Source organism: Chrysemys picta, chromosome 5 (genome assembly GCF_011386835.1).
Source record: "Chrysemys picta bellii isolate R12L10 chromosome 5, ASM1138683v2, whole genome shotgun sequence".
NCBI lineage: Eukaryota > Metazoa > Chordata > Testudines > Emydidae > Chrysemys > Chrysemys picta.
In genome coordinates, this window is record NC_088795.1 from 123,703,683 (window position 1) to 123,729,540 (window position 25,858).

The 25,858-nt window shown below is 45.1% G+C and overlaps 1 protein-coding gene and 1 long non-coding RNA gene across 3 annotated transcripts; one reads left to right on the plus strand and one right to left on the minus strand.

Annotated features, from left to right (window-relative positions):
• Positions 1-3,198: 3,198 nt before the first annotated feature.
• Positions 3,199-14,732, minus strand: LOC135983785 (uncharacterized). Of its 2 annotated transcripts, none has more exons than XR_010601588.1 (4): positions 14,372-14,732; positions 10,177-10,297; positions 9,857-10,082; positions 3,199-3,440 (listed from the first exon to the last, which is right to left on the minus strand). It is a non-coding gene; the product is annotated as an uncharacterized LOC135983785 (long non-coding RNA). The 2 variants fall into 2 exon arrangements; XR_010601589.1 differs by lacking the exon at positions 14,372-14,732 and adding an exon at positions 13,900-13,987.
• Positions 14,733-15,126: 394 nt separating this feature from the next.
• TNIP2 (TNFAIP3 interacting protein 2) lies at positions 15,127-25,304 on the plus strand. The gene is made up of 6 exons (XM_008175518.4): positions 15,127-15,820; positions 19,170-19,472; positions 22,136-22,225; positions 22,588-22,848; positions 23,288-23,407; positions 24,049-25,304. Exons 1-6 carry the CDS (start codon positions 15,323-15,325, stop codon positions 24,331-24,333), a joined length of 1,557 nt encoding a protein of 518 aa, XP_008173740.3. The 5' UTR covers positions 15,127-15,322; the 3' UTR covers positions 24,334-25,304.
• Positions 25,305-25,858: the final 554 nt, after the last annotated feature.

Genomic DNA, 25,858 nt, shown 5'->3' on the forward strand with positions numbered 1-25,858 from the left:
CATCTCTAAAAAATCCTTGCATAGATTTTTAGATGCACAATCATCTTTAGCCTTAAATGCTTGGATCTTCAGACATGGTTTTTTAAATAAATTCTTCAAAAGACCACCCTTATCTAAAATACACATTTTAATTACTATAGTAAAAAAACTTACTTCCAAAGTCTTCCTGTCCTTTCGGTCCATCCATTTCTCCCTTCACCCCCTCTCCTCCCCCCACCCCCACTGAAGGAAGCAACAGCCCTTTGCTTCCAGATAGCTGGACAGAGTTTCCCTTTCTTTACTTCTGACTATCTGATGAACTAGTTTAAAGCAAAATCAGTACCTTAATAAGATATAAAATCCTTTGTTATGCCTAAAATCTTTGGAAACATATTTTTTAAAGTTGGTGAAATTTCATAAACATGTGTATTGTTATGGAGATCACACACAGTAAATTAGTGTTCCCTTTTTCTAAAAGCAATGAACACTGTTATGAATACACTAAACCTCTGTGACTGATTAATTTAAAATAATGTCTGTTTCAGTGAGTTAAATATGTAGTAATCTGGAATGATTACTTTATGAAGGCTTAAGAGTACATTTAAAATATAAAATCAGCTTAGAAATACTGATTAAGAAAATGTAAAACAGAGAAGAGCTGCATCATGTATTCCATAATATTTAATATTGTATTCAGCAAGACAGCTGACTCATCCTTACTACAAGGTTTTTGCAAATAAATGTCTGACAAACTTCAGGTCATATCAAAAAACCTGTGACTGACATTTTTTATTCCCAAGTTTAGTGCTTTTAATTAAGTACTGTGACAGACCCAGACCAGTGGGGTACATGCGTCTGGTAGAGGGCAAATATACTGGTCACTGGATGAGTAGTTTTCTGTTCCCTGAGTGACCAGAGAAGGGGCTGTACTACAGTAATCAGGAACCTGCTAGAACCAGTTAAGGCAGGCAGGCTAATTAGGACACCTGGAGCCAATTAAGAAGAAGCTGCTTGAATCAATTAAGGCAGGCTAATCAGGGCACCTGGGTTTTAAAAAGGAGCTCACTTCAGTTTGTGGTGCAAGTGTGAGGAGCTGGGAGCAAGAGGTGCAAGGAGCTGAGAGTGAGAGGGTGAGGGTGTGCTGCTGGAGAACTGAGGAGCACAAGTGTTATCAGACACCAGGAGGAAGGTCCTGTGGTGAGAATAAGGAAGGTGTTTGGAGGAGGCCATGGGGAAGTAGCCCAGGGAGTTGTAGCTGTCATGCAGCTGTTACAGGAGGCACTATAGACAGCTGCAGTCCACAGGGCCCTGGGCTGGAACCCGGAGTAGAGGGCGGGCCTGGGTTCCCCCCAAACCTCCCAATTGACCTGGACTGTGGGTTCTTCCAGAGGGGAAGGTCTCTAGGCTGTTCCCCAACCCACATGGTGAATCTCTGAGGCAAGAAAATCCGCCAATAAGCGCAGGACCCACCAAGATAGAGGAGGAACTTTGTCACAGTACCTTCTTGCCCTCACGCAGAATTGACATGCAGGGTACAGGGGTCTCTGCAGGGAACTGTGACTCTCCGCCACTGTGAGGCGGGCTAGGTGTCTTGTTGTTCTTTCTGCTTTGTCCCTCCGCCGGACTGCAAGCTCAGGCTGCTGTCGGGCATAGGGGCACCAGTTTAATAATACTGCATAGGGCTTGTGGGGGCAGTGAGCCCCAGCCACGGAGGAGCCAGTGCATCGCAGGGGGGCAGGAGCCCTGCAAAGGCAGCAGCACCGCTAGCGGGGAGCAGCTGCGCCCCTGGCCCCTCCTACCCAGGCTGTGGCCTGGCCCCCCCGCTGGGGGGCACCTGCAGACTGCAGCAGATGCATGCGGGCAGAGGCCCCCGTGTGCCCCCCCCCAACTGCCCCCTCACCACGCTCGGGCTCTGTGGCTCCCAGGCATGTGAGCAGCTGCTGGGGCGCGGGGCCCTGAGACTGCTCCGGGAGGGAGAGGGGCGGTGGCGGCTCACGCTCCTGGGAGCCACAGAGCCCGAGCATGGCAATGAGAGAGTTGGGGGGGGTGCACGGGGGCCTCTGCCCACATGCATCTGCTGCAGGAGCCCCCAGAAGGCAGCTCCTCCCTGCCGAGCTGCTGCAGTGGCCCGAGCCCAGCAAAGCCAGTGAGTGGACTCGGGGTGGGGGCCACCGGGGTGGGATGGGGAGGGCTCGCGGAGGGGGCTGTGCACCCTCCAGGGGAGTTCAGGGGGCGGGGAGGGGGGAACCTGTTCTGGGGAGCAGACCCGGGGCACGGCTGGCCCTTGGGGTCTATAAAGGCTCGTTGGGATTTGCCCCTCAATGAACCGATGTTACGGGGGGGGAGGGCAAGGTAGAAGTTTCACATAGGGTGCAAAATATCCTTGCACTGGCCCTGACCCTGACAATAGATATTTTCTCAGGTTCATAGTGGGCCTCTACCATTTTAAATACAGAGTGCACCCAGTTGGCCTTGCAACTGCTCCCCGGGTCTTTACCAAAGTTTTTCTAGTCATAGTAGCCTATATCAGGCAAGGTGGCTTCATCGTCTTCCCCTGTCTCAACAACTAGTTTCTAAGGGCAGGTCTACACTACCCGCCTGAATCGGCGGGTAGAAATCGATCTCTTGGGGATCGAATTATCGTGTCTCGTCAGGATGCGACAATTGATCCCCGAATCGATGCTTGTACTCTATCAGCGGAGGTAGGAGTAAGCGCCGTCAATGAGGGAGCTGCGGAGGTTGATTTGCCGCCATCCTCACAGCAGGGTAAGTCAGCTCCGATACGTCGAATTCAGCTACGCTATTTGCGTAGCTGAATTTGCGTATCTTAAATCGACCTCCCCACCCCCACCCCCCACCCGTAGTGAGGATGTAGCCTATGGCACATCAGGAAGCCTACGAGTTGACTTGGTAATGTGTCAGCTACCGTCTTCCCTAGGGGTCAGCATAAACTTACAAAAGTATGTCCTCACTCTGACACAGATAGTAGACTTCATCAGCGCAACCCTAGATTCACTCATGACAAGAGCTTAGTTACGGATGGACACAGGGCCGGTGCAAGGATATTTTGCGCCCTAGGCAAAACTTCCACTTCGCGCCCCTCCCCCCATAACATTGGTGACAATTATTTGCTATTCAGAATTAACTACCAATGTCAGCATTTCATTACATAAGACTGAAAAAAGCACAAATGTGCAATGCAGCAGCTCATGAATATACCTCATGAAAAGCATCTGATAAGCTTGGAGAAATCCAGGAAACGCAGGCACAGTAACAGATGCATGTAAGTGCTGACTAATTCTCCAGGAGCAGTGTCCTCATAGCTCTGCGTGCTAGACTTAACACAAAGGAAATAGTCATCCAAGGACATTCTCAAAAACGTACAGGTCAAATTCTTACTCAGGCCAAATTTCTTTTGAAGTATTTCCTTGAGTAAGAACTGTGGGTTTTCATTCACAGTGCTGTAATGAGAGAGAGCAAATGAAGAGGTCATTCTGTAGGCAATCATTAGGCTTTTTTTATGATGAGATACAGTATTTAATTTTGAACATCTTTATGACATTTTATTCCAAATAAAGGAATCCTATGCAAGCAGTGGAATATCGAAAATATTATGATTCTTAGATTGTGTATCATTTTTTTTAAAGTGCACAGAGATAGCAGGAACAGCAGCAGTGGAATCATTCTCACCAGTTAGTTTTAAACTTGACCCAGGGGGAAAGTCCCCTGGACTTGAGTGGTTAGTTCATTATCCAGGCTCATTTAGGCCCCAATTCAGCAAGGATTTGCAAAACTTCCTTTTTTTTATAATCTAAATAAAGTAAATGCTGGCTTACTCCATCCTAATTGGCTGATTTGTAGTAAGTATAGTGGCAGATGGTCATAAGCAGAGACTTGAAGGAGAGGGTTCTGCCTTTACAGATTAGGTCAGGGAGAGCAGGAGTTCAGATTTGGCCCTGTTGGTACAATGTCGGATCTATGAAAGTGGGGAAGTAAAGAAGCGTATTGGAACTGACAGGCACCTTCCCCTGAGGAAAAAATGAAACTGCCTGGCCCAGTCACACGTTTTAATCATATAAAACTGTGGCAAATGAAATAGCATATTTTTATGAGACTGAAGATGACCCAATCACACTGTCAATTCACTGCCACCGAAACAAACGTTTAAATAAGTAATCCATTCCAGAGACTCTGAGGCCCATCTCAGGGTAAAAACTCTAATCTTGTGCAATGCTGCTATAAATGTCAGGGCCCTAACTTGAATCTTTGTAATGAACAGTATGTTACAGTTTGAGTAGGGGCTTTTCAAAATTGCTTAGTTTTGAAGGACGAGCAGTGATCTATCTGGGTCTTTCTGCTTTTTTTTTTTTTTTTTTTTTTTTTTTTTAAGAGATCTGGTCTACTGAAATGAACACAGAATACATTCTAAATGGAGGTGCTTACATCAGAGTCACATTACTAGGAAGACCAGACTACTCATGCACATAAAGATTTCCAGGATCAGCCTCTAGGACTGAAAAAAACTAGCTCTCTCCTTAGCAAGTACTAGGAACTGGAAAGTTTCAGTGTTGCTGTAATGTAGTTTTTAGGGGCCAAATTCCAGAGTCTTTATGCAGGCAAAGCTCATGCTGACTAAGAACTCCAGAATATGGGTCAAGATTTTCTTGTAAAATTTAACTGACTTAATTAGTTTACCAACTGTATACTTTTTTTAATTGCTGAATTCACCTTACAAAAACACTGAATGTCTCCAGTTCTCCACAGCTTTCTAGTGGGAAAGCTGATTCTGAGGCCATGTCTACACTACAAAATTATGTCGACCTAACTTACATCTGCATCCAGCCACTGCGGTTGTTAAATTGCTTGTGTGTGTGCACGCACTTGGCTCCTCAGAACAGTGCTTGTATTGATTGTATTGTCAGTGTGGGGCACTGTGGGATGGCTCCTGAAAGTCAGTAACAGTCGAGATAAGCAACACAGTGTCTATGCTGACTAATTACATCGACCGTGACTCTCTGGCACTTGGGGAATTGGTGTTACTAAATCAGCATAAAGAAGCACTTATATTGGTAGGATTCAAATTTAAGTGAAGACGCTTCCACGGCAAGGTTGACACAACTAACCCTGCAGCGTAGACCAGGCCTGAGTCCTACTTTGAATTCTGAAATTGTCAAGATGATAGCTTCCCATTTGATTGCTAACTGTAGTTTTACATTTTAAAATGATTTACTCTCCATTGTAATGAGACACAGAATATGTTTATAGTACAATGGAATTTTCCAGGTTTTCCCATCATTTATTATAAGCCTGTGTTGCTCTCCTTTGAATTCCTTCCAGTTGACTTATGCTTCTAGAGACTTCAGTACTAGGACTAAATGAAGCATTTTAGGTGTGACCTTATTACAGTTTGTAAAGAGGGACTATCCTCATTTGGTGCTGCCTCTCCAACATGCAGTCCCAGATTACATCTAGTATATCATATTGCAAACTCTTATCTAATTTGTTATCCACATTCACCCCTTCCATTGAATAGCAGTGGTTTGGATTTTCTCCAGATGTATCTTATATTTGTTACTGCTGAACCTTATTTTGTTATTTTTGACCTATTTTTCCAAACCTATTTTCCTTTATATGACCTCTTTGTCTTCCCTAGCATTGACAACACCTCCCAGTTTGGTATGATCTGCAAATTTTATTAGCATGCTTCTTAAGTGTGGTCATTTATATGCTAACATTAAGCACAATAGTCTTTGCCACCAACTTCTCCATCATAGTAACTGGGCTACAGAGAGATTGGGGATTTCCTTGTTCTTTTAATTCTTTGAATGTTCCTATTTTAATTCCCAGTCTTCCCACATTAGTAGCAACTGAAAAAAATTTCACCTTGGCACCACTTTTGTTTACCTACAACAGGCTTATATTGTGAAGACTGTGTACACAATAGAAGAGCTTGCAAATTAGAGAGGAAGAGTTAAAAAACATGACTGCTTATGCTGTGGCTTCATTAGGAATAAGAGGTGTTCTCTTAACTTGAATTAGCTAACTTGGGTAAAATCCTAGTGAAGGCACAGCAGTTTGTAGTTTTCACATGAATTATTAGCAGGTTGAGTGAAAGACTATAGACAAGACTCTAGAGCAGTGGTTCCCAAACTTTAACAACCTGTGAACCCCTTTCACCAAAATGTCAAGTCTCGCGAACCCCCTCCTAAAAACAAATATTTCCAGGGATCTTCTTTTTTACCTGAGTATAAATGATAAAAGCAGTGATCTTGGAAATATAAAATTTGTTTTTATGACATGCTTATTACACAGTATTATTAATTATTATTTATCATTACACTATTTATTATATTATGAAAATGGCACCACTCTTCCAAGATCTCACTTTCGTAGCTTGTATCACTTGGAATAAGCTTGTTATAAGACAAGGCTCCTATGTTTCATCAAGGAGTATCAGATGTAAAACAGCATGAAGGTATCTAAGAAGCCAACTCAGAGTTCCTCTTACACAAGCATTCAGATCTTGAGCAGTTCAGATAAACAACACACATTACAACAAAGCTTAAACTTGTTCTTCATAATAATTTTAAAAACAATACTAGCTGCCTATTTCATTTTAAAAACAGCCAAAAATATCCACCTCCCTTTCCATTTCTTATAAGGAGTCTTGAAATTTAAATCTCCTCAGTGTGACAGAGATGCTTGCTTTGATCTGCTTAGTTCTTGGAAGTCCAGGGGCTCCGGACTGCTGTTCCCAGGTTGCTGGTCCCTAGGAATAGCTCTGTCTGCCATTAGGGACTTTTTTCCTGAGAACCCCCTGTAACATTTTGTGAACCCCCAGGGGTTCACGAACCCCAGTTTGGAAACCACTGCTCTAGAGTATCTGGTATCTGAGGCCACCCAAGACAGTCTGCCCTAGGCAAAGCTTCAGTCTTCTATTCCCCCCCCACCTCATATCCCATTAGAAGTTCACAGCAGACTTTAGTGCCTCCCACACTGCTGCCACCCCCGAACCTCATACAGCTACACTGGAGGCTGACAGGGCAAACCACAACCTGGGACTGCAGAGGCCAGGGGCACTGGAATAGGGGGCACCAGGGGGCCATGGCCCTCCCACTTTTTACCGGCAGTAAGGGTGAGCAACTGGGGGAAGGGAGCAGAGAGGAGCAAGAGGGATCTTGGAGCGGGAGGGGGGAACAGACGGCACAGGAGCAGGGCCTCAGAGAAAAGGGGCTGTGTGAGGGCAGGAACTCAGTGTGGGGGGTGGAATGGGCAGCGTGAGGACAGAGCCTTGGGGGAAATGGTCAGTGTGAGGACAGGGCCTCAGGGGGTGGTGTGACACAGGGGTGGGGTGGGGTGGCGTGGGGATGGCTGCTGTTCCTGGGAGAGGCCGTTGGGCCCTGGTGAACAGACCTTATCAGATGGAAACAGTCCAACTCCTCCCAGCAGGAGGCAACTCCCAGCTTGTAGGGTCTGGTTAATGGGCACCTCCACCATCCCTGGCTGACTATTTTAAACAGTTCCAGGACCTTATCAAGAGGCTTGTGGATTCTTTGCAGATTCCCTTTGAGGAGGTTCAAGAACCACATCATAAGTTGGTTGACATCCTCAATACAGCTTCATCTGCCTACATCTCCCTACCTGTTATTGAGGCATGCCTGGACCCTGCAAAGATTATCTGGCACACCCTGGCCTCAATTCTTCCTACTTGCAAGAGAGTGGACAAAAAATATGTCCTCTCTGAGGATTCAGAATTCGTATTCCTCTCATCTTTGGTAGCTGAGGTGGTTAACGAATATGGAAGGCTGCATCACATTAAATCTACACCCTATGATAAAGATCATAAGTACCTCGATCAGTTTGGTAAAAAATCATATTTGTCAGTTACTTTACAATTCAGAATAACCAGCTACCAGACATTAATGGCAAAGTACAACCACACAAATTATACCGAGCAGAACTCCTTTACTGAACATCTACCAGCAGAACACAAAGCAATTGCAGGCAATTATTGCAGAAGGCCAACTGCTTGCCAGAACTTCTCCGCAGGCTTCTCTCGATACTGCTGATACTGCCACTCGTTAGATTTCTACAGCAGAAGGTATGAGCAGGGCCTCCTGGCTTCAGCTCTCAGAATTTCCAAAGGAGGTCCAGAACATGATCGAAGACCTTCCTTTTAATGTTACTAAACTGATGGCTGACAGCACGGGTGAATTTCTGCACATGTTAAAGGGCTCCAGGGCCACTTTATGTTCTCTGGGGATCTATACATCTACCCAAAAGAGAGAGTTTAGCAGGCCCCAGACAACACAGAGATCCCAGCCTGCCCAATTCTCAAGTTTGCACAGGTCATATGAACCTCAATGCCTGGGACAGAGGTTCCTGATGAGAAAACCACCCACCTCCCAACCCTCGACCTCACAACCTCCACCTTGAAGCACCAATTTGTATGGGGTAATCCAGGTTTTGAGCTGCCAAAAACTTTCATACCATCTGCAATGTTTCACCTGCCTTCCTCCCTTCGACAACCACCTTTACCACTTCTGGCAGGCTTGGAAGTCCATCACTATGGACAAGTGGGTTTTGGAGATCATCTCCACAGGGTACTCCATCCACTTCACTTCTCTTCTACCTGCCAACCTCTCTTCCCTGTCCCTCTTCAGAAACTCCTCCCATGAGAATCTGCTACAACAGGAAATAGACTCTCTTCTACACCTGGGTTCTATAGAACCAGTTCCCATGCAGCACAGAGGGAAGGAGTTTTATTCCAGACATTTCCTGGTTCCAAAAAAAGAGTGGCAGTTGGAGACCCCTCCTAGATTGAAGGCTATGTGACACCTTTGTGAAGGCACAAAAATTCAAAATGGTGGCACTTGCAGCAATAATTCCATCACTGGACCAAGGGGATTGATTCACAGCCCTCAACCTTCAGGATGCCTATTTCCATATAGCGATCCACCCGTCACACACAAAAAATTCCTATGTTTTACTCTCAGGCCCATTTTCAGTACAAGGAGTGCCCTTTTGGCCTGTCATCTGCCCCAGGATCTTTTCAAAGGTCATGTCAGTAGTAGTGGCACAGCTCCGCAGAAAAGGAATACGGGTGTTCCCTTACCTAGACAATTGGCTTCTGAAAGGTCACTCCCTGGGCCTAACTTCACGGGGCAACTTGCAAAGCCATAGATCTCGATCTCAAACTGGGCCTGCAATTGAGCATTCAAAAATCCACCTGGACCCTCTGCAAAAGTCAGAATTCATAGGAGCTCATCTTGATTCAGTAGCAACAAAAGCCTGCCTCCCAATGCAGATTCATGGCCCTGTCCAATGTAGTCAACCTAATCCAGATCAGCCCTCAAACACCAGTGAAGAACTGTCTTCAGCTGTTGGGGCATATAGCAGCTAATTCTTTTGTTATAGACCATGCAAGATTGTGAATGCAATGACTTAAACAGTGGCTCAGGACTGTTTATTCAGCAAACAGAGACAGTCTAACTACACTACTTTCCATACCCACCTTCATAAAGGAATCTTTAAATTGGTGGAAATACCCTCACAACGTTTGTGCAGGAGTCCCTTTCACCTGCCCTCCCCCAGCAGTTATCATAACAATGGATGCATCCCTGTTAGAATGGGGAGCACATCTGGACACCCACAGGGCCCAGGGCAGGTAGATGCCTCAAGAAACCACTCTGCATATCACCCTCCTGTGACTCAGGGAAGTCAAATATGCATGTCTCCAGTTTTTACCAGTAATCAGGGGCAAACACATAAAGGTCATGTCCTATATCAACCAGCAAGATTCCCCGCTCTTTAAGCCAAAGATGTCAAACTTTGGACTTAATGCATACACAATCAGATCATCATCACAGCAGCTTACCTCCCAGGAGTTCAGAACGTGACGGCAGACACACTCAGCAGGCACTTCTCTCAAGACCATGAGTGGGAGATAGATCTCATCATACTTCATCACTAATCTGGCAATGGGGCACCCAGTTCTGCTCTGGAGGTGGGCTGAACCACTGATCCTTGGGGGATGCCTTTCATCTTCAGTGGTCATAGGGTCTACTGTATGTGTTCCCCTCAGCTCCTCTACCAATGTCCTACTAAAAAAGGACAAAGCCAGAGTTATTCTAAGAGTCCCAACCTGGCCTAGACAAACATTGTTTCCTTACTTGATACAGCTGGCCATTCACTCACCAATCACTCTCCAGGTAGCTCATCTTCTCTCCCAGGAACGTGGGAAGATCCTTCATCCCAAGATCAGAGTTCTTTGCCTCCAGAGCATGGCTGGTCAATGGTTCATGGGATTAGAAATGACCTGTTCAGAGGAAGTAAAAAGAGTGCTATTACACAGCAGAAAAACATGTACGCATTACACTTACTTATAAAAATGGGCACGATTTGGTTGCTGGTGTGACCTCAAACACATTCCACTGACAACTTCATTCTGCTGCAGACATATTGGATTACATTCTAGAATTAAAAAACTTGGGGCTGTTGTTGAGGTTTTTAGCGTCCACCTGGAAGCCATCACGGGTTTCCATTCTCCAATAGAAGGTTATTCTGTATTTGTGCATCCATCAACGATGAGGTTCCTCAGGGGGCTCAGAAATCTCTTTCCACTAGTCAAACATCATACTCCGGTTTGGGACCTCAATCTGGTTCTTAAACATCTTACAAGCTCTATGTTTGAACTGATGGCTACCTGCTCACTCCTACATTTGTCAATGAAAACAGTGTTTCTGGTAGCCATCATGTCAGCTCAACAAGTTGGGGGAAATAGGGGCCCTTATGGCATACCCTCCTTTCATAATTTTCAAAGACAAGGTCACATTATGACCACACCCCAAGTTTTTACCAAAAATATCTTCTGAGTTCAGGGGTGCTGGAACAGAGGGTCCAGGGGGCCATGGCACCCTCATGGCCAGTAAAAAGTTAAGGGTGAGTGAGGGGAAGAGGGGGTGGAGAGGGGTGAGTGGGGGATGGGGGGGGAAGAGGTGGTGTGGAAGTGGGGCCTTAAGGGAAGAGGCAGTGCAGGAGCAGGATCTGGGGGGGAAGGGGCAGCACGAGGGTGGGGCTTTGGGGGGAAGGGGCTCAGGGCAAAGGGGCTGCATGGTGTGTGGGGTGGGGCCACGATTCCGGCACCTGTGCCCATAGCCATGTCCATAGCTTGAGCCAAAGCAATTGTAGCAGAGAGAGCTGACAGTACTATGAATCTCAAATGCCCTGATGGGAGTCCAGATGGCGACCAAGTGGTCTTTTTTTGGTACTGAGTCTGAAGAGGTAGATCTCTTCTTGCTGCCTTCTTGCTCCCCTGTCAGTACCAATGGTCTATCAGAGCCCAAAATTTTGGGGTCTCTAGGCTTAACAGAGCTCTTGGTACCCGAGGAATCAGCAGCCTCATGGGTACCAGGTCATAGACCAATAGGAGCCGAAGTGGCTGGAGTCACCAGCAACCTTGACTTCCACTGGCAACCTCCTACCATGAGAACTTGTGGTATGGTGTTTGGAAGACTTATGAGAGGTCTTTGGGGAGTGAGCCTTGGAGATGATACAGGTAGTTGATTTACTTGGAGACTGGCATACGGGGGGGGATCTCCCAGGCTGGATTATAGGCCAGGTGCAGTGAGCTCTCCATCATGAGGAGCTGAAATGTGATCTCCCTGTTTCTTCTGGCTCTAGATTTTAATGCCACACAGAAGTTGCACTTTTGGGAAATATGAGATTCTCCAAGGCAACAGAAGCACTGGGAGTGTCCGTCACTCATTGGGATTGCCTCCCGGCATGACAGACAACATTCAAAACTGGGAGAACCAGGTGCACCCTCCCACTAAAGTAAAACTCCCAGGGGAGAAACGATCTAAAAAACTATATATAAAAAGTTGCGGGAGATTAATTTTTTTTTTAAACTACTACAGCTAAAACTACTACTAAGTACCAACTACTATTAAGAACAAATATAATAAACTAACTACTAAAAGAGCTAAGGGGACAGAATTGAGCTAAAACTTAACGTGGGCAACTGCTAAGGCTCTGTCTCAGGTTGAGGCAGGAACCGAAGGCAGTTTGCCCATACAGTGCTATATAGCAACAGCACAGAGCAGAAGACTGAGTAACGCATGGGCGGGTCAAACAGATATCGCCAATGAGAGGTGGAGGGGGCAAGAGTGCACCCAGAATGGAGCCCTCACCAGGACACTACTTGAAGAAGAATTTGCAATTACCTCAACTTTTCAGTCCCATAATTTTTCATTGTCCCTGATCATGCTGCAGTAGAGATATTCTCAATGGTATTGAATAGTTTCCCTTGGACAAAATGGACTAAACATCAAACATTGTAATGCTGTGTATTGGGCAAATGCTTGGTATACAGTATGTATTAGTTACAGAAGTCTTCTGTGACCTTACATGTTGACAATACTTGTATAGCTAGTTGTGCCAATAAAGTATTTTTAAACATTACTTTTTTAATTAAGCTCAAGCTCCTTCCTGTCATTCTGTGAGGCAATTGAATGATGTGCTTCTGTTTTCATATAACGACTAACTTAAATCCCGTATGTCCCTTTTCACAGGGTCAAATGCTGAGGCTGTTAGTCTGATTTTACTGAGGGTATGTCAACACTACCGCTTATGTCGGTATAATTTATGTTGCTCAGAGGTGTGAATAAGCTACCCCCGGAAAGACATAAATTACACTGACGTAAGCACTGGTGTGGACAGCTTCTCCCCCTGCTCGTTGGGAGTGGATTGACGGGAGAGCTCTCTCCCATTGGCTTAGAGCTGTGCCACTGTAAGCTCTCTAGTGTAGCCATAGCTTTAGACTCACATGGAGGCCAATGATAGTCGGGCACATTGTCAGTATTATGGAGCCATGCAGTCATGGCTTTACAGTTAAGGTTGGAGTTTCTCAGTGTTTTACAAAGGAAGAGAGAGGCTGCTTTTTTGGCTTGGATTAGATTTATCAGGCCTGGTCAACACCGTTTGTGTACTGGTATAACAATTTTAGTTAAAAGTGTGGATTTTTTTTTAAACTGATGTTATACCATACAGCCCCTGAGAGCGAGCATATTTATACTGATCTAAAGGTGCCGTACATCTTGTATAGTTTATTCCCCTTCCTGCCTGGGAATAACGCGGAGTGGCCAAACTGTGGCTCACAAGCCACATGCGGCTCTTCTACAGTTAAAATCTGGCTCGCAGAATCCCTCATGTCCCCCCACTCTTCGCCTACTGGGAGTGGGGGAGTTTGGGGCTTCTGCCCTACAGGGGGGCTAGGGGCTTGTGCCACAGACGACTGGTGCCTGCTGGGAGCAGGGGGCACAATTTAAAGGTTTGGCCTACTAAAGTTGCCAACTTTCTAATCACACAAATACCAACACTCTTGCCCTGCCCCTTCTCTGAGGCCCCGCCCCCACTCCATTTCCCTCCCCTCCTCCCCCCCCCCGTTGCTCACTCTCCCCCACCCTCACGCAGGGCCGGCTTTAGGCCGATTTGCCCGATTCCTCCGAATCGGGCCCCGCGCCGGCGCCTTTTTAATTTTTACTCACCCGGCAGCCTTCCGGGTCTTTGGCAGCGGATCCTTCACTCGCTCCGGGTCTTCGGTGGCATTTCGGCGGTGGGTCCTTGAGTGCCATGAAGACCCGGAGCAAGTGAAGGACCCACTGCTGAAGTGCCACCGAAGATGCGGAGCGCCGCCGGGTGAGTATGAATCAGGCCCCGCACTTGCTAAAGTCGGCCCTTCCCTCACTCACTTTCACCAGGCTGGGGCAGGGGTTCAGATTGTGGGAGGGGGCTTTAGGCTGTGGCAGGGGGTTGGGGTGCAGGGTGCGAGCTCCGGGAGTTTAGGTGCAGGAGGAGTTCAGGACTGGGGGTTGGGGTATGGGAGGGGGTGAGGAGTGCAGGCTCTGGCCAGGCACTTACCTCAGGAGGCTCCTGGAAGGGGCCAGCATGTCTGGCTCCTAGGCTCACGGGCAGCCAGGCAGCTCTGCAAACTGCCCCTGCCTGCAGGCACTGCCCCCCACAGCTCCCATTGGCCGAGAACTGCCATTGGCTGTGGAGTCAGCACTCAGGGCAGGGGCGGCACACAGAGACCCCCCGGCCACCCCTGCGCCTAGGAGCCAGAGGGACGTGCTGATCACGTCCAGGACCTGGGTGGAACCAGGGCAGGTAGCGAGCCTGCCTTAGCCCCACCCACTGGACTTTTAGCAGCCTATTAAAATCTCCCGGATTGCTTTCAATAGCCACCGACCAGGAGATCAAGGCCGATTCCGGTAGCAGGCGAATTGATACACCGGTATAATGACACGGATACAACTCGTGCATGTGGATGAGCCATTTCATGAAACTCCTGGCGTCCTCAATTCTTTCCGAAGATGGTTGTCAATGTACTGACCTGCCTAGGCACAGCGATCACTAGCAAACGGTCCTAGCAAAGGGGCACCATGCCAGCCACTGCCCAGGGGCCTGGGGCACACCGCGGCTCCCCATAGGGCGATGCTCCGAGTCCCCACCCCTCCCGTACCGTTGCCAACCCTCCAGGATTGTCCTGGAGTCTCCAGGATTTAACGATTAATCTTGCCCCGATTAGGTCACGTGGTGCAACCTCCACAAACACAGCCAGCCCAAACTGGCAACCCTTCGGCCTCCCGCGGGGGCAGGGTCGCTGTCCCCGAGAGCCAGCACCCCCTGGCGGGGCACCGCCAGCCCTGGCCGCCCCGCGCGGGAAGGGGATGAGCGCAGCCCCAGCGAGCACTGGGCAGCCCAGCGCGCGCTGCCGGCTCCGCCCTCCCCCGCAGCCACGCTCACTGCGCCGGCGCAGACTCGCCCCGCCCCTCGCGTCTGCGCGTGCGCCCCAGGCCGGAGCCCGGCGCTGAGGGGAGGTGGGAAGAGGCGCCGCCTGGCTGCTGGCCGGTCCCCGGGGAACGGCCGGGAGCTGCCGCCTAGCGCCCGCTGCGGGGAAGCCCCGCCAGGAAATTCCCGGGGGCAGCTCCGGCTGGGACAGCGCGGGCCTTACGCAAGGCTGGGCTGCCCCCTCCCCCAGCAGCCCCCCCGAGCGGGATCCCAGACACCCCCCCCCCACGGGGGGGCTGGCTTCGCGCCTTCCCCCGCCCCGGGGTTCCCCTCCCCTCGCGCGGGGCTGCGGGCCCCGCCCCCGTGGGCGGCCCCTCCCTGCTGGCGGTGCCGAGCAGCCCCTGGCCGCCTGGCTGGACGATAAGAGGCGGTGGGGGCCGCGCCCAGCTAGCGCCGAAAGGCTCGTATCTGCGCCCGAGCGGCGGCGAGGAGACGGCTGAAGGGAGCGGAACTAACAGCACCTCGGCCCTTGCCTGGCTCCCCTTGGATTTATATGCAGCTGGGGGGGTTATTGTTCACGCTGCTGGAGGAAGAGAAGTGGCCGCGGGGTGATCCGTGCTCTCTTTCCCCCACCATGTGCTCAGTGAACGAGAGCAGCAGCACGGACCCCCTGGTAGCCCGGTGCAGGCAGCTGGAGGAGACCGTGGAGAAGCTGCACCTGGAGAACAAGAACCTAAAGAGCAAAGTGCCTCGGTACAAAGCCATCTGCAACCTGTATCACGAGTCCGGGCAGCAGCTGAAGCACCTTCAACTGCAGCTCTCCGCCAAGGAGGCGATGATCGGGGAGCTGAGGGCGAGCGTGGCCAAGTACCAGGCTGCCCAACTGGGAGCGGCACAGGAAGAGGAGCAGCAGCCGCCGCCACCTGGGGGAAAGTTTGTGGAACCTGCTAAATCTCTAGTGGAAAGTTTAATAGATCAGCTCGGCCAAATGAAGCAGCAGCTTAAAGACAGCGAGAGAATTTCAGCACAGAAGGTGGAAACTTTGAGCCAGGTAAAAACACAAATGTACCAAAATAACATTTGTATTTACAGAGAAGAGTGCCTTCCCCTGGCAGCCCCTTGCAAAGGGCTGAGCTCTATTCGGTCTTCAAAAAGTTGCACACTTGTGAGCTAGGACAGAATTTAACCCCAGTTCATATGAAAAAGAGCGTTATTTCTAAACACCCTCCCCCCTTAGTTTAGGTCACTAATTTAGATGCCTAAATATCGATTTAGGACCCTAACTTCGGATGCTCTAGATGGTGAATTTGGTTTAGATGACTTGCCCAGTGTCACACAACAAGCTGGTGAAGGAGCTTGGATTAGAGCCCAGAAGTCACGTTTGCCAAACCCTCTGCAACCACTAGGTAACCTGTCGTCTTTCAAGACAGCACCATTTAATATAACCAATGTATAATCACCATGCACTTCAGGGCACTGATTGAATTGTGGGAACATGTCATGTTAAGCAAAAAGTAGTTGCCAGAGATGTAGCATATAGAAATTGCAGAGACTAGGAAATCTAAATGGTATTTCTAAATGTAATCTGATATTTTTCATGCTGCTATCAAGATCAGATTTACAGCTAGCACACTAACTAGTGTATATCTTTATGTGATCTCACTAGTTTGCACAAAGAGTGGAAGAGATTATTGGAAAAGATGAGCTCAACATATTTTTTAAATATTTTATTGCAAGCAGTTATTTTTCACTCCATAACATAAATCCAGTGTCAACATTTTTTGATTAAAAGGCATTTAAATGGGATTTTTTAGTTCTTCCTTTTTCCTCCTTTATTTGTCTGCTGCTTGAACTGTTCATCAGCCCATCTGTACAAGAGACCTAGCATTTCAGTTGTAACAATTGCAACGAGTTGGCAATTAGTTGTGGGGGAAAGGGAGGAATCTCAACTTTCCTCCTTTCTGGTTAAAAACATCTTTCTAACACTCTGGAAAAAGTGTTTTTACTGTTAACTATTCATTTAAAATTAAATTGTTTACATTTTTTCTCTTTGTAATGAAGCAGTCTGGTGCGTTTGAAGGGCGTTCGTTCCAAACCAGAAAATATTGGAAACTGAAACAAATAGTCTTGTGACAAAGAAATCTCTTGACGTAATGCCAGTACAAGAATATTTCCCAAATGCTGCAGTTCTCTTTAGACCTGTTTAGGCTTTGAGACTTGTAATAAAACATGATCTCACTGTTCTATACAGTGTGCAACTTGGGATATGTCTAGGTATTTACAGCTCCTCAGCACTCTGCTGTCTGAGTACCTAGTGAGGCAGGTTGATGAATGTCTTATGCCATAAACTACTTAGGAAGTGCAACACCAGCCAACAAAGCATAACTAGAAATAGACTTTTGTGCTTCAAGTGGATTTTTAAGTCTGTCGAATCCTTTTAAAACATTCAGTATCTGTATTGGGTTTGATATAGTTGTGGGTTTGTTCTGAATCCCAGACACATTGTATTCTTTCCCTTAAATGCTCAAAGGCACCAATCTACAGTAAGTACATGGCAACATTTCATTTTCCAATTACTGCAGTTAACATTTAAAATGACAAGTGCTTTCTGCTGCAGCTTTAAAACTGCACTAGTCAGTATAAACTTTGATTTTAGAAATGAACATTTTAAACACAGTTTGTTACAGGGCTCTCGAGAGGTAACCTGTGTCACCATTGCCAAGCTAAAGGCCAAGATAATGCCCCTATACAGGTTTTTACACATGGGGCTTGGAAACTGAGTTTTTGCTCTGCTTTTCCATTGTATTCTTCCATTGGAGGATCAAGATTTGAGCTGAGGAACTAGCAGGGATATTGCATTGCAATCTTCCACCCCCACCCCTTCACCTCCAAAAAACAGGACATATTTTGCAAGATGTACTGTGGCTTTTGCCTCCATAACCTCCGGTCTACCCTGGGATCCAGGGCAACTTGTGGGTACAGTATGTCTAATGTGTGTGGGAGTGAACCTCCCAGCCTGGGTCCACAGACTTATGGTAGCAGGGCTTGTTCTAGCACTTTAAAAATAGCTGTATAGAAGGCACTTTGAAGTTGTGGCTTGGGCTCTGAAGCCCACCCCACTCCCTAGGCTTCAGAGCCTGCCTTGCAACTTCAAAGCACTGTCTAGACAGCTATTTTTTAGAGCACTAGCCTGATCTCTCTCTCCTCTTCCCCCCCCCAGCCCATGTCAGGGCTGGGAGGCTCACTCCTGCTTGCTCCAAAATGCTGTGTAGACATACTAGCAGATTCTGGGAAAAAGCCCATGGAACATCATTCTTTACAGCTGTTGTCCTCCAGTCTCTTTCACCCCCTAACAGTTTAAGTGGGAACATAGGAAGTTAGTGCTCACTGGGTCAGTGTTAATATACAGGTACTCTAAATTTCATTTACAATTTAAGTACACGATGATGCCAGAGATTGGCTGTCCTCTGGACCCCAATAAATCCAAACCACTCAGCGGGGCTTCCATGTGTTAAGGGAGGTAATATGTTACAGAGCTTCCAATTCCATGAAACTTTATTGGTACAATAAGATATATAAGCATTGCCAAAGTTAAGAAAATGCAGATCCCTCGGGTATTTGTCAGGCAGATATAACCCACCCGGGGATAGGGTTACACAGTCTGAGTGGGGTTTGTTCCTCTGTCATTACTGTTCCTGATCAAGTTACTGTGTAGAATACTATCTTTGCTATCTCTCAGGATCAGACATTCTATTTGCTTTGATGAAATTTATGGTCCCTAATAGCTTAAGGAAATTATTTTCTACCACCTTTATAAATTTGGGACACCTGGAGTAGAAGAGCCAAACAGAGGTCTTTCATTGCACCCTAAAAGTGATTGGCACACTACAAGCTGGCTATGCTGCCTGCATCAGAAGCATAAGTTATAGTGCATAAAATGTCATCCTTGTATAAGTATGTAGTATGTTTTTGAGAAAGTGGGATAACTGCCCCAATTAAATATTTTCCTTTAAAAAAAAAAAAAGCCTGTAGTGATTGTTTCCAACCTCTTATTTGATATTTCAGGACAATCTGCAGTTGATAGTGTATTGGCAAATCCTTTTCTGCATACCAACTATTTTCTGACCTAGGATATGTGCATAAGCATATGTTCATGAAAATGTAAAATGAGAACTGGAAAAGACATTGTAAATCAACACCACATTCAGGAAACTTGATGAAAATTTACTTTATATGAGTGGTTTTGTTTAACGGTAACAAAATATGGTATTAATGACATTCCTGAACAGTGGACTTAAGTTATTTTTAAACAATGATGAGAAAATTCACTTTTATAAACCTCTTGGCTTGAGAGTTCATTTTATGTTCTCAAATACATCAACTTTACCCCCAATATTTAGGAAGTGCAGAAGCTGAATCGGCAACTAGAAGAAAAAGACAGAGATATACAGCAGATAATAAGCCAGCCACAGTATGAAAAAGAGAGAGAAATCTTACGACTCCAGAGAAGCTTGGCAGAGAGAGAGAAAGTCCAGGCCACAAGTGAAGTACTGTGTCGTTCACTCACTGATGAAACTCACCAACTTCAACGTAGATTGGCATCCACAGCAGAAATGTGTCAGCAGCTGGCAAAATGTCTAGAAGAAAAGAGAAAAGACAGAGGGTATTTAGAGGAGCATAGTCAGACTGAAAGATCCAATCAGGTACACTTAATACATTTTCTGTCAATATGAATAATTTGGAGGGAGGGATGTTAAATTGTAAGCAACTGTTAATGCAATAGTTCTAAGAGTTATTTCTCACTTTCCCCAATCTCTTCAGCTAAGTGAAGAGGAAAGGAGAATCTTCTCACAAAACCTTAACTGTTGGCATTCGATACTGAGAGATGGAAGCAGTTTTTGATCATTTCTGTCCAAATGTCATGTACATTTTTGCCATCCCTCATCTATCTGTAGTAGTCAGAGCCTTTTTTGGTAGGTGCCGTAAGCATCCTTTCCCAAAGCATAGAATATCAGGGTTGGAAGGGACCTCAGGAGGTCTTCTAGTCCAACCCCCTGCTCAAAGCAGGACCAATCCCCAGACAGATTTTTACCCCAGTTCCCTAAATGGCCCCCCTCAAGGATTGAACTCACAACCCTGGGTTTAGCAGGCGAATGCTCAAACCACTGAGCTATCCTTCCCCCCTCATGAATATTATGTTTACACTCTTACTATTTGGTAAACCAGTGGAGACTAGAGCAGAGCACTAGAGGGTGCTGTGCTGTTGGTGGTGACATTCCTTGGACAGGAGACAAAAACGAGGCCCTTGGGGGTATGTCTGTGCCAGGGGTTCTCAAACTTCATTGCACCACGACCCCCTTCTGACAACAAAAATTACTACATGACCCACAGGGGGGAGGGGCGGAAAGCTCGAGCCTCACTGCCCTGTGTGGGGGAAACCAAAGCCCAAGGGCTTCTGCCCCAAGCTGGGGGGGCGGGGGGGGGAGACGGACCTGCAACCTGAGCCCTGCCACCGAGGGATGAAGCCGTAGGGCTTTGGCTTCAGCCCTGGGCAATGGGGCTTGGGCTTTGACTTCAGACCCGGGGTCCCAGCAAGCCTAATGCCAGCCCTGGCGACCATTAAAATGGGATCGCAACCCACTTTGGGGTCCTGACCCACAGTTTGAGAATCGCTGGTCTATGCAATTAGGCACTCGTGGCTGGCCTGTGCCAGTTGACTGAGGCTCATGGGGTGCAAGCTAAAGGGCTGTTTAATTGTGGGCTCTAGCGCTCTGAGATCTTTCCATCTCACAGCCTCCAGCTCAAGCCCAAATGCATACTCTGCTCTGTGAGCCCTAGTCAGCTGCCAGTGTCTAATTGCACTGTAGATGTATCCTTGGACCACAAAAATCAAGTTGGCTTAAATATAAGATTTTAAAAATTTGCATTAATTTTTTTCTGATTCATTGAGCTTTGGTGTGTGTGATCATTTCCCATTTAAAATTCAGCCCTGCACCCACCATATAGGCCTCACTCTTGCTGTTAGGTTGTGGAAGAGGATTCCTCTTTCTTGGGGAAGGATTAAAACACTGGCCAGGGAAACAGGAAACATGCAATTCCTTGCTCTGTCAGACTTGTGTGTGGCTGTGGATAAATTATTTCATTTCTGTGACTTAGATTTTCTACCTAAAGTGGAAATAATATAAAGCCACAAAGCCTTGTTCAGGTAAATTCCTTAGTGTTTGTGAGGTGCTTAGATACTACAGTGATAGCCAAGAAATACCTAGCAAGAATCCCCACTTCACTGATGGCCATCTGACTTCAGTTTCATTGAAAGCCTTGAGAGATGGCAGTCTTAAATAATAGTAAAAATTTGCAAGAGAAACCCTACTGTTCCCGAAATGAGGAACTACTTTAAAAAAAAATCAGTTGATTCATGACAGTATCATGAGTTGGCAACTCTTGATAATTGAAGATGCATTATAATCCCCATAAGAAATGGGGTATTAAACCAGATGCTGTGGTGACATTCTTTAATCATTTTGTTCATCAAGATTCTTCTTGAAGTTTAAAGCAGATGGAAGTAGTGCTCACTTCTTGTCCTACGCTGCTGTTACTGGATCTTTTAAAAGAGCTGTGAATTTCAGTGATCCCTGTGGAGAGTTTAAATTTGTAAAGTGCATTGGGAGCCTTTGGGATGAAAGATGCTCCAGTAATGTAAAATATTACTGTGTGAATAGACAGAGGCTGACTTGGATGGAAAGAAAAGCAGATTGTTTAATGGGACTTGAAATTTTCAGCAATGTGATGTTTTATGTGTCACAGAAATATCCATCTCTCTAAGTAGTAAATTTTCAGTCTAATAATTAGCTTACCTTGTACAGTGGGGACTTCCCTGTCAAAGAGAAATTCAGATGCGAGTCTGAGTTCATTCTAGGGAATTTTTTACAAAAATGCTTTATTACTCATGTACTTTGGGTGGTTTTTGAACTGATGACATTTCTTAAAAGTCCAAAGGCATGTAATTAAATCTAAAGCTCAAAACTTCTGGTCAAAAATTTATCAAGCAGCTTTATTATTTTTTGTTCTCATTTGCTTAAAGTCGCAGCAAGCCAAAGTGAATGAGTGTTTGTGGCTGCTGGTTGTTTGTTTTTGTGGTTTTTCAGGTGGGCTCTCTCTCTTACGTTAAAGCAAATTTAATTCCTTTGCTTAAAAAAAAAAAAGCTTACCAACAACTGATCTTATAATGAGCTAATCCAAAAACATGTTTGACTAGCTTAGGGAAGAAAAATGGAGGATGTTTGTGCTATTTTTAAAATGAAGCTGTGAATAATGTCTTCAAGGTTTGTGTTTTTTTAATCAAAGTAATGCTTACTTTGTCTGACAGCTACAATTTTCAGAGAATAAAACTTCACCTCAAACAATTATTTGCCAACTACAGGAGGAAAACAGGAAGTTACAACAAAAAGTGTTTCATGTAAGTACATTTTTTAGTTTGTAAAATAGGATTTGATTATACATTTTCAACTACAGTAAATTCCCACTAACAAACCCTAATTTAACTTAACCCTAATGGCATCTATATGCAGACCCTAAATAGTCTCAATAAAAAATATTAGCTAGCATGTAATCTTTGTTCCCTTGGCAAATACAACTCCTCAATACATAACCTAGCTGCCCCATTAACAACACAAAGAAATTGAGTCAGAATGTAACATGTTTAAGACTTCTGTTTCTGCCCTAACAACAGGTTAACATCCCTCACCGTAATCCTTCTCTGAAAGCTTTTGCTTGCAACACTTCATTTTAAGGTGTATATTTTAATCTTTTTATTTTCAGGTGGAAGACTTAAATACAAAGTGGCAGGCATATGATGCTAGTAGAGAAGAATATGTGAAACGACTCCACCTGCAGCTGAAAGAACTGAAGTCTCAACCCGAACAGCAAAGAAATTCAGAGCTGATGCAGAAGGAGATTTCTCGGTTGAACAAATTACTGGAAGAAAAAATGAATGAATGCATTAAAGTAAAGCGAGAGTTAGAGGATGTGAAGAAGGCTAAAGATGGAGATCGTGAACGTGTACAAATGCTGGAGCAACAGGTCATTAGATCTACTCTTTGATCAGATTTGCTTGATTTAGAAATTAAGATTTTCTCAGAAAAAGATGGGAAAACAAGTTCACTGAATCATTCCCTTTTTTAAGTTGATTTTTCTGATTTGGCACTTGGACATAGGGTGGCTGTACAGATTGCAAAGGTGGCAGCAGGACAAAGGGGCACACACACAAGTTCAAGTAAAATTCAGTATTGGAGGAATTCTGTGACAGCTTTATTTTCCTCCAACACAAAATATCAGTATTTTTGTAAATTCTGTATATCTAGTACTGTTAAGTGCAGACATACTGTAGAAAAGAATACCTGCATTCTGAGCCAATTTTTATGGAGTATTAATTTAAATATTAGATGGGCTAATCTATAATTCCTTTACCTGTAACTCACTCTCAGTAAATGGCTAAAATATTTAAATGATTCATTTTCAGGTCCTTGTTTACAAGGATGACTTCACATCTGAAAGAGCAGATCGAGAGCGTGCACAAAGTAAAATACAGGAACTTCAGGCAGAAGTTGCTTGTCTACAGCACCAGCTAACCAGGAGACAGGTAAAGAAATCTAGAAAGGCAAGATATTAAACCAAGTTGTTTTCATTAATAAGAGAAACTCAAGCTGAAAATCAGATGTACCCCAAGGAAACAAAAAACTCCAAAACATACCAATAAATCATGGACAGTTTTGTTCAAATATCTTAAATTCAGAGGTATCAAAGCTGTAACTGCTAAAAATCCCATACCCATATTTCAGAATTTCAGCTCTAGAGGAATTAGAAGTTGTCTTCTCCTATTTATATAATGCCTCCTATTAGCCCCAGTTTCCCTTCTGTGTTGAATCAGCACAACTGGAAATATTTCTTCTCATGGATTTAGACACGGTACCAGTTCAGTACAAACAGGGAATAGGTGGAACTCACTTGTTTTTTAATTTCAGTTATTGTTGTACATGTGATACTTGACCCCAGTCACTTATTTTATGTAGGTTTTATGGTTTGGAACTTGATCACCTTTCAGTCTCTGGCTCTGATTGCTTTGAGTTGCTGCTAAAAATCTTCATATGGAGTATGCATCAGCTTTTAGATTTTGTCAGCCTTATCAAAATATTGTCAATGCTAGAATTTTAGATTAACCCTTTTGGGCTCAAAGTTGGATTTTTCTGATACTGATTTTTTTTAATTATTTTAATTTTCTAGGAATCAAGAGAGACAACTGGTCATGTTAGAGTTCACACTGGGAATCAAAATCATCGTGTGTATGTACAGACAAATGTTGAACATCTACTGGGCAACAGCCAAGTCCAGTCAGGAGTGAGGAGAACAGGTTCACAATCTGAACAACCTGCTACACGCACAGACAGTGGGAGTTCAGGATCAGAGAGAAGAGGACAGGGTGAACTTCAGTGCCCTCATTGCATGAGGTTCTTCAATGATGAACTCAGTGATGAATTTCTCAGACATGTTGCTGAATGTTGTCAATAATCTGACCTGAGAAGTGCAATCAAATATCAAATCAACCACTACTTGATACTGAGAAAATGGCACTTTGAGATGTATACTACAGTACCAATTAATGTTGGTTATATTTTTAATATTTATCCTCCAGTTTGGATGTTTGACTGACTTATCTAAGCATAAATTCAGTGCTTAGTTTCAGCATCGAATCTCTCTGATTTGAGGACAGGTTAGTGAAAGAAGTTAATTGATTACTAATCTACAATAAGTAAGGGCAAAAAAAAATGAAGTAATTCATTTTAAATGGCCATAATGTGGGATGTTAGGAACCAGCACGATGAGAAATGTCTACCTCTTACTTCATTCCACCACCTGTTGGACTGCATAAGAGACTTCAACATAAATCAAGCCATTTTGCAATGAATGGAAATATACAAAATAACACTCCAACAAATGAGTGTAACAAATGCAAACCTGCTACAAGCCAAAAGTGCTGAAGAGCACAAAAGTTGTGGATGGGCTCAGAGCAGACAGACTTACAAGCAAAAGTCTGATTCTTTGTACTTGTGGCAATCCGAAATATTTATAAAGGGTAAAGAGTGACAGTATCTTAACTGGATTTGAAATCGGTATACCTTCCTTTTCACAGATACAGCCCTATAGGGAAGAGTGGCCAAAGGGAGGGGGGGGAAGCTTCACTGTGCCATATGTGGGGTACAGTTGAATAGAGGCATCTCACTTGTCACTACTTTGAGTCTTTTAGGCATTTTAATACAACAGAATGAAATCAATCATGTCTCTGTCTGACAGAGCTTTTATATATCACTTGCATTGAATGTGAGGAAAATGTTAAGGTACTAGTTACTCTGATCTCTCTTTTTGCACTGAAACATATTGCACAAGAAAGTGACTGTACATACGTGAATACAGATTGTATACAAATATTTTTAAATGGTCAAACTTTTATTTTTATAATAAAATAGTGGTGGTGTAGTTGCTTACTGGGTTAGTAATATATTTCAGTGAAAACTTCAGTGGAAAATAGTTTAAATGCAGCTGGACTTAATTTCTGGCTGACTGTTACAGCTTCCAATAAGAGTTCCACATTACTTTATACATAAGCTACTGTTATATGAAATAGATTCCTTATCGCACACTATTTTCTAAGAGTAAGTGTTAAGTAATTGGAGAGGAAGGACGAGCTTGGGCTTAAGGTGCTTGTTTGGGAAATAGGTTTTCTCCCAAGATCAATTCCTTCCATGCCACAGACTGAGGAACTTGCACAAGGTACTTACCTCCTCTGTGCCTCAGTTTCCCATCTGTAAAAGAGGGAAAATAGCATTCTCTGCCTCATAGAGCTCTTGAGACTAAAGAGTAAAGAATGTGAGGTGCTCAGCTACTGTGGCAGTGGGGGCCATATAAGAACCTAACAGATACATAGAGCTTGGGCTTGGAAAAAATGTACCTCACCCTGACAAGGCTGCAGTCTAAGTAAAGTGGGTAGGTGAAAAGCCCTGCACCACCAGGCTGTCTCCCAATTAAAGGAACATCA

Excerpts from the sequence above, each read along its gene's own strand:
- TNIP2 (XM_008175518.4), top strand. The coding sequence starts at position 15,323 with ATGCAGCTGGGGGGGTTATTGTTCACGCTGCTGGAGGAAGAGAAGTGG. Across the intron at positions 15,821-19,169 it reads AGGTGGAAACTTTGAGCCAG|GAAGTGCAGAAGCTGAATCG; the intron begins GTAAAAACACAA and ends CCCAATATTTAG. Across the intron at positions 22,226-22,587 it reads TACAACAAAAAGTGTTTCAT|GTGGAAGACTTAAATACAAA; the intron begins GTAAGTACATTT and ends TTTTATTTTCAG.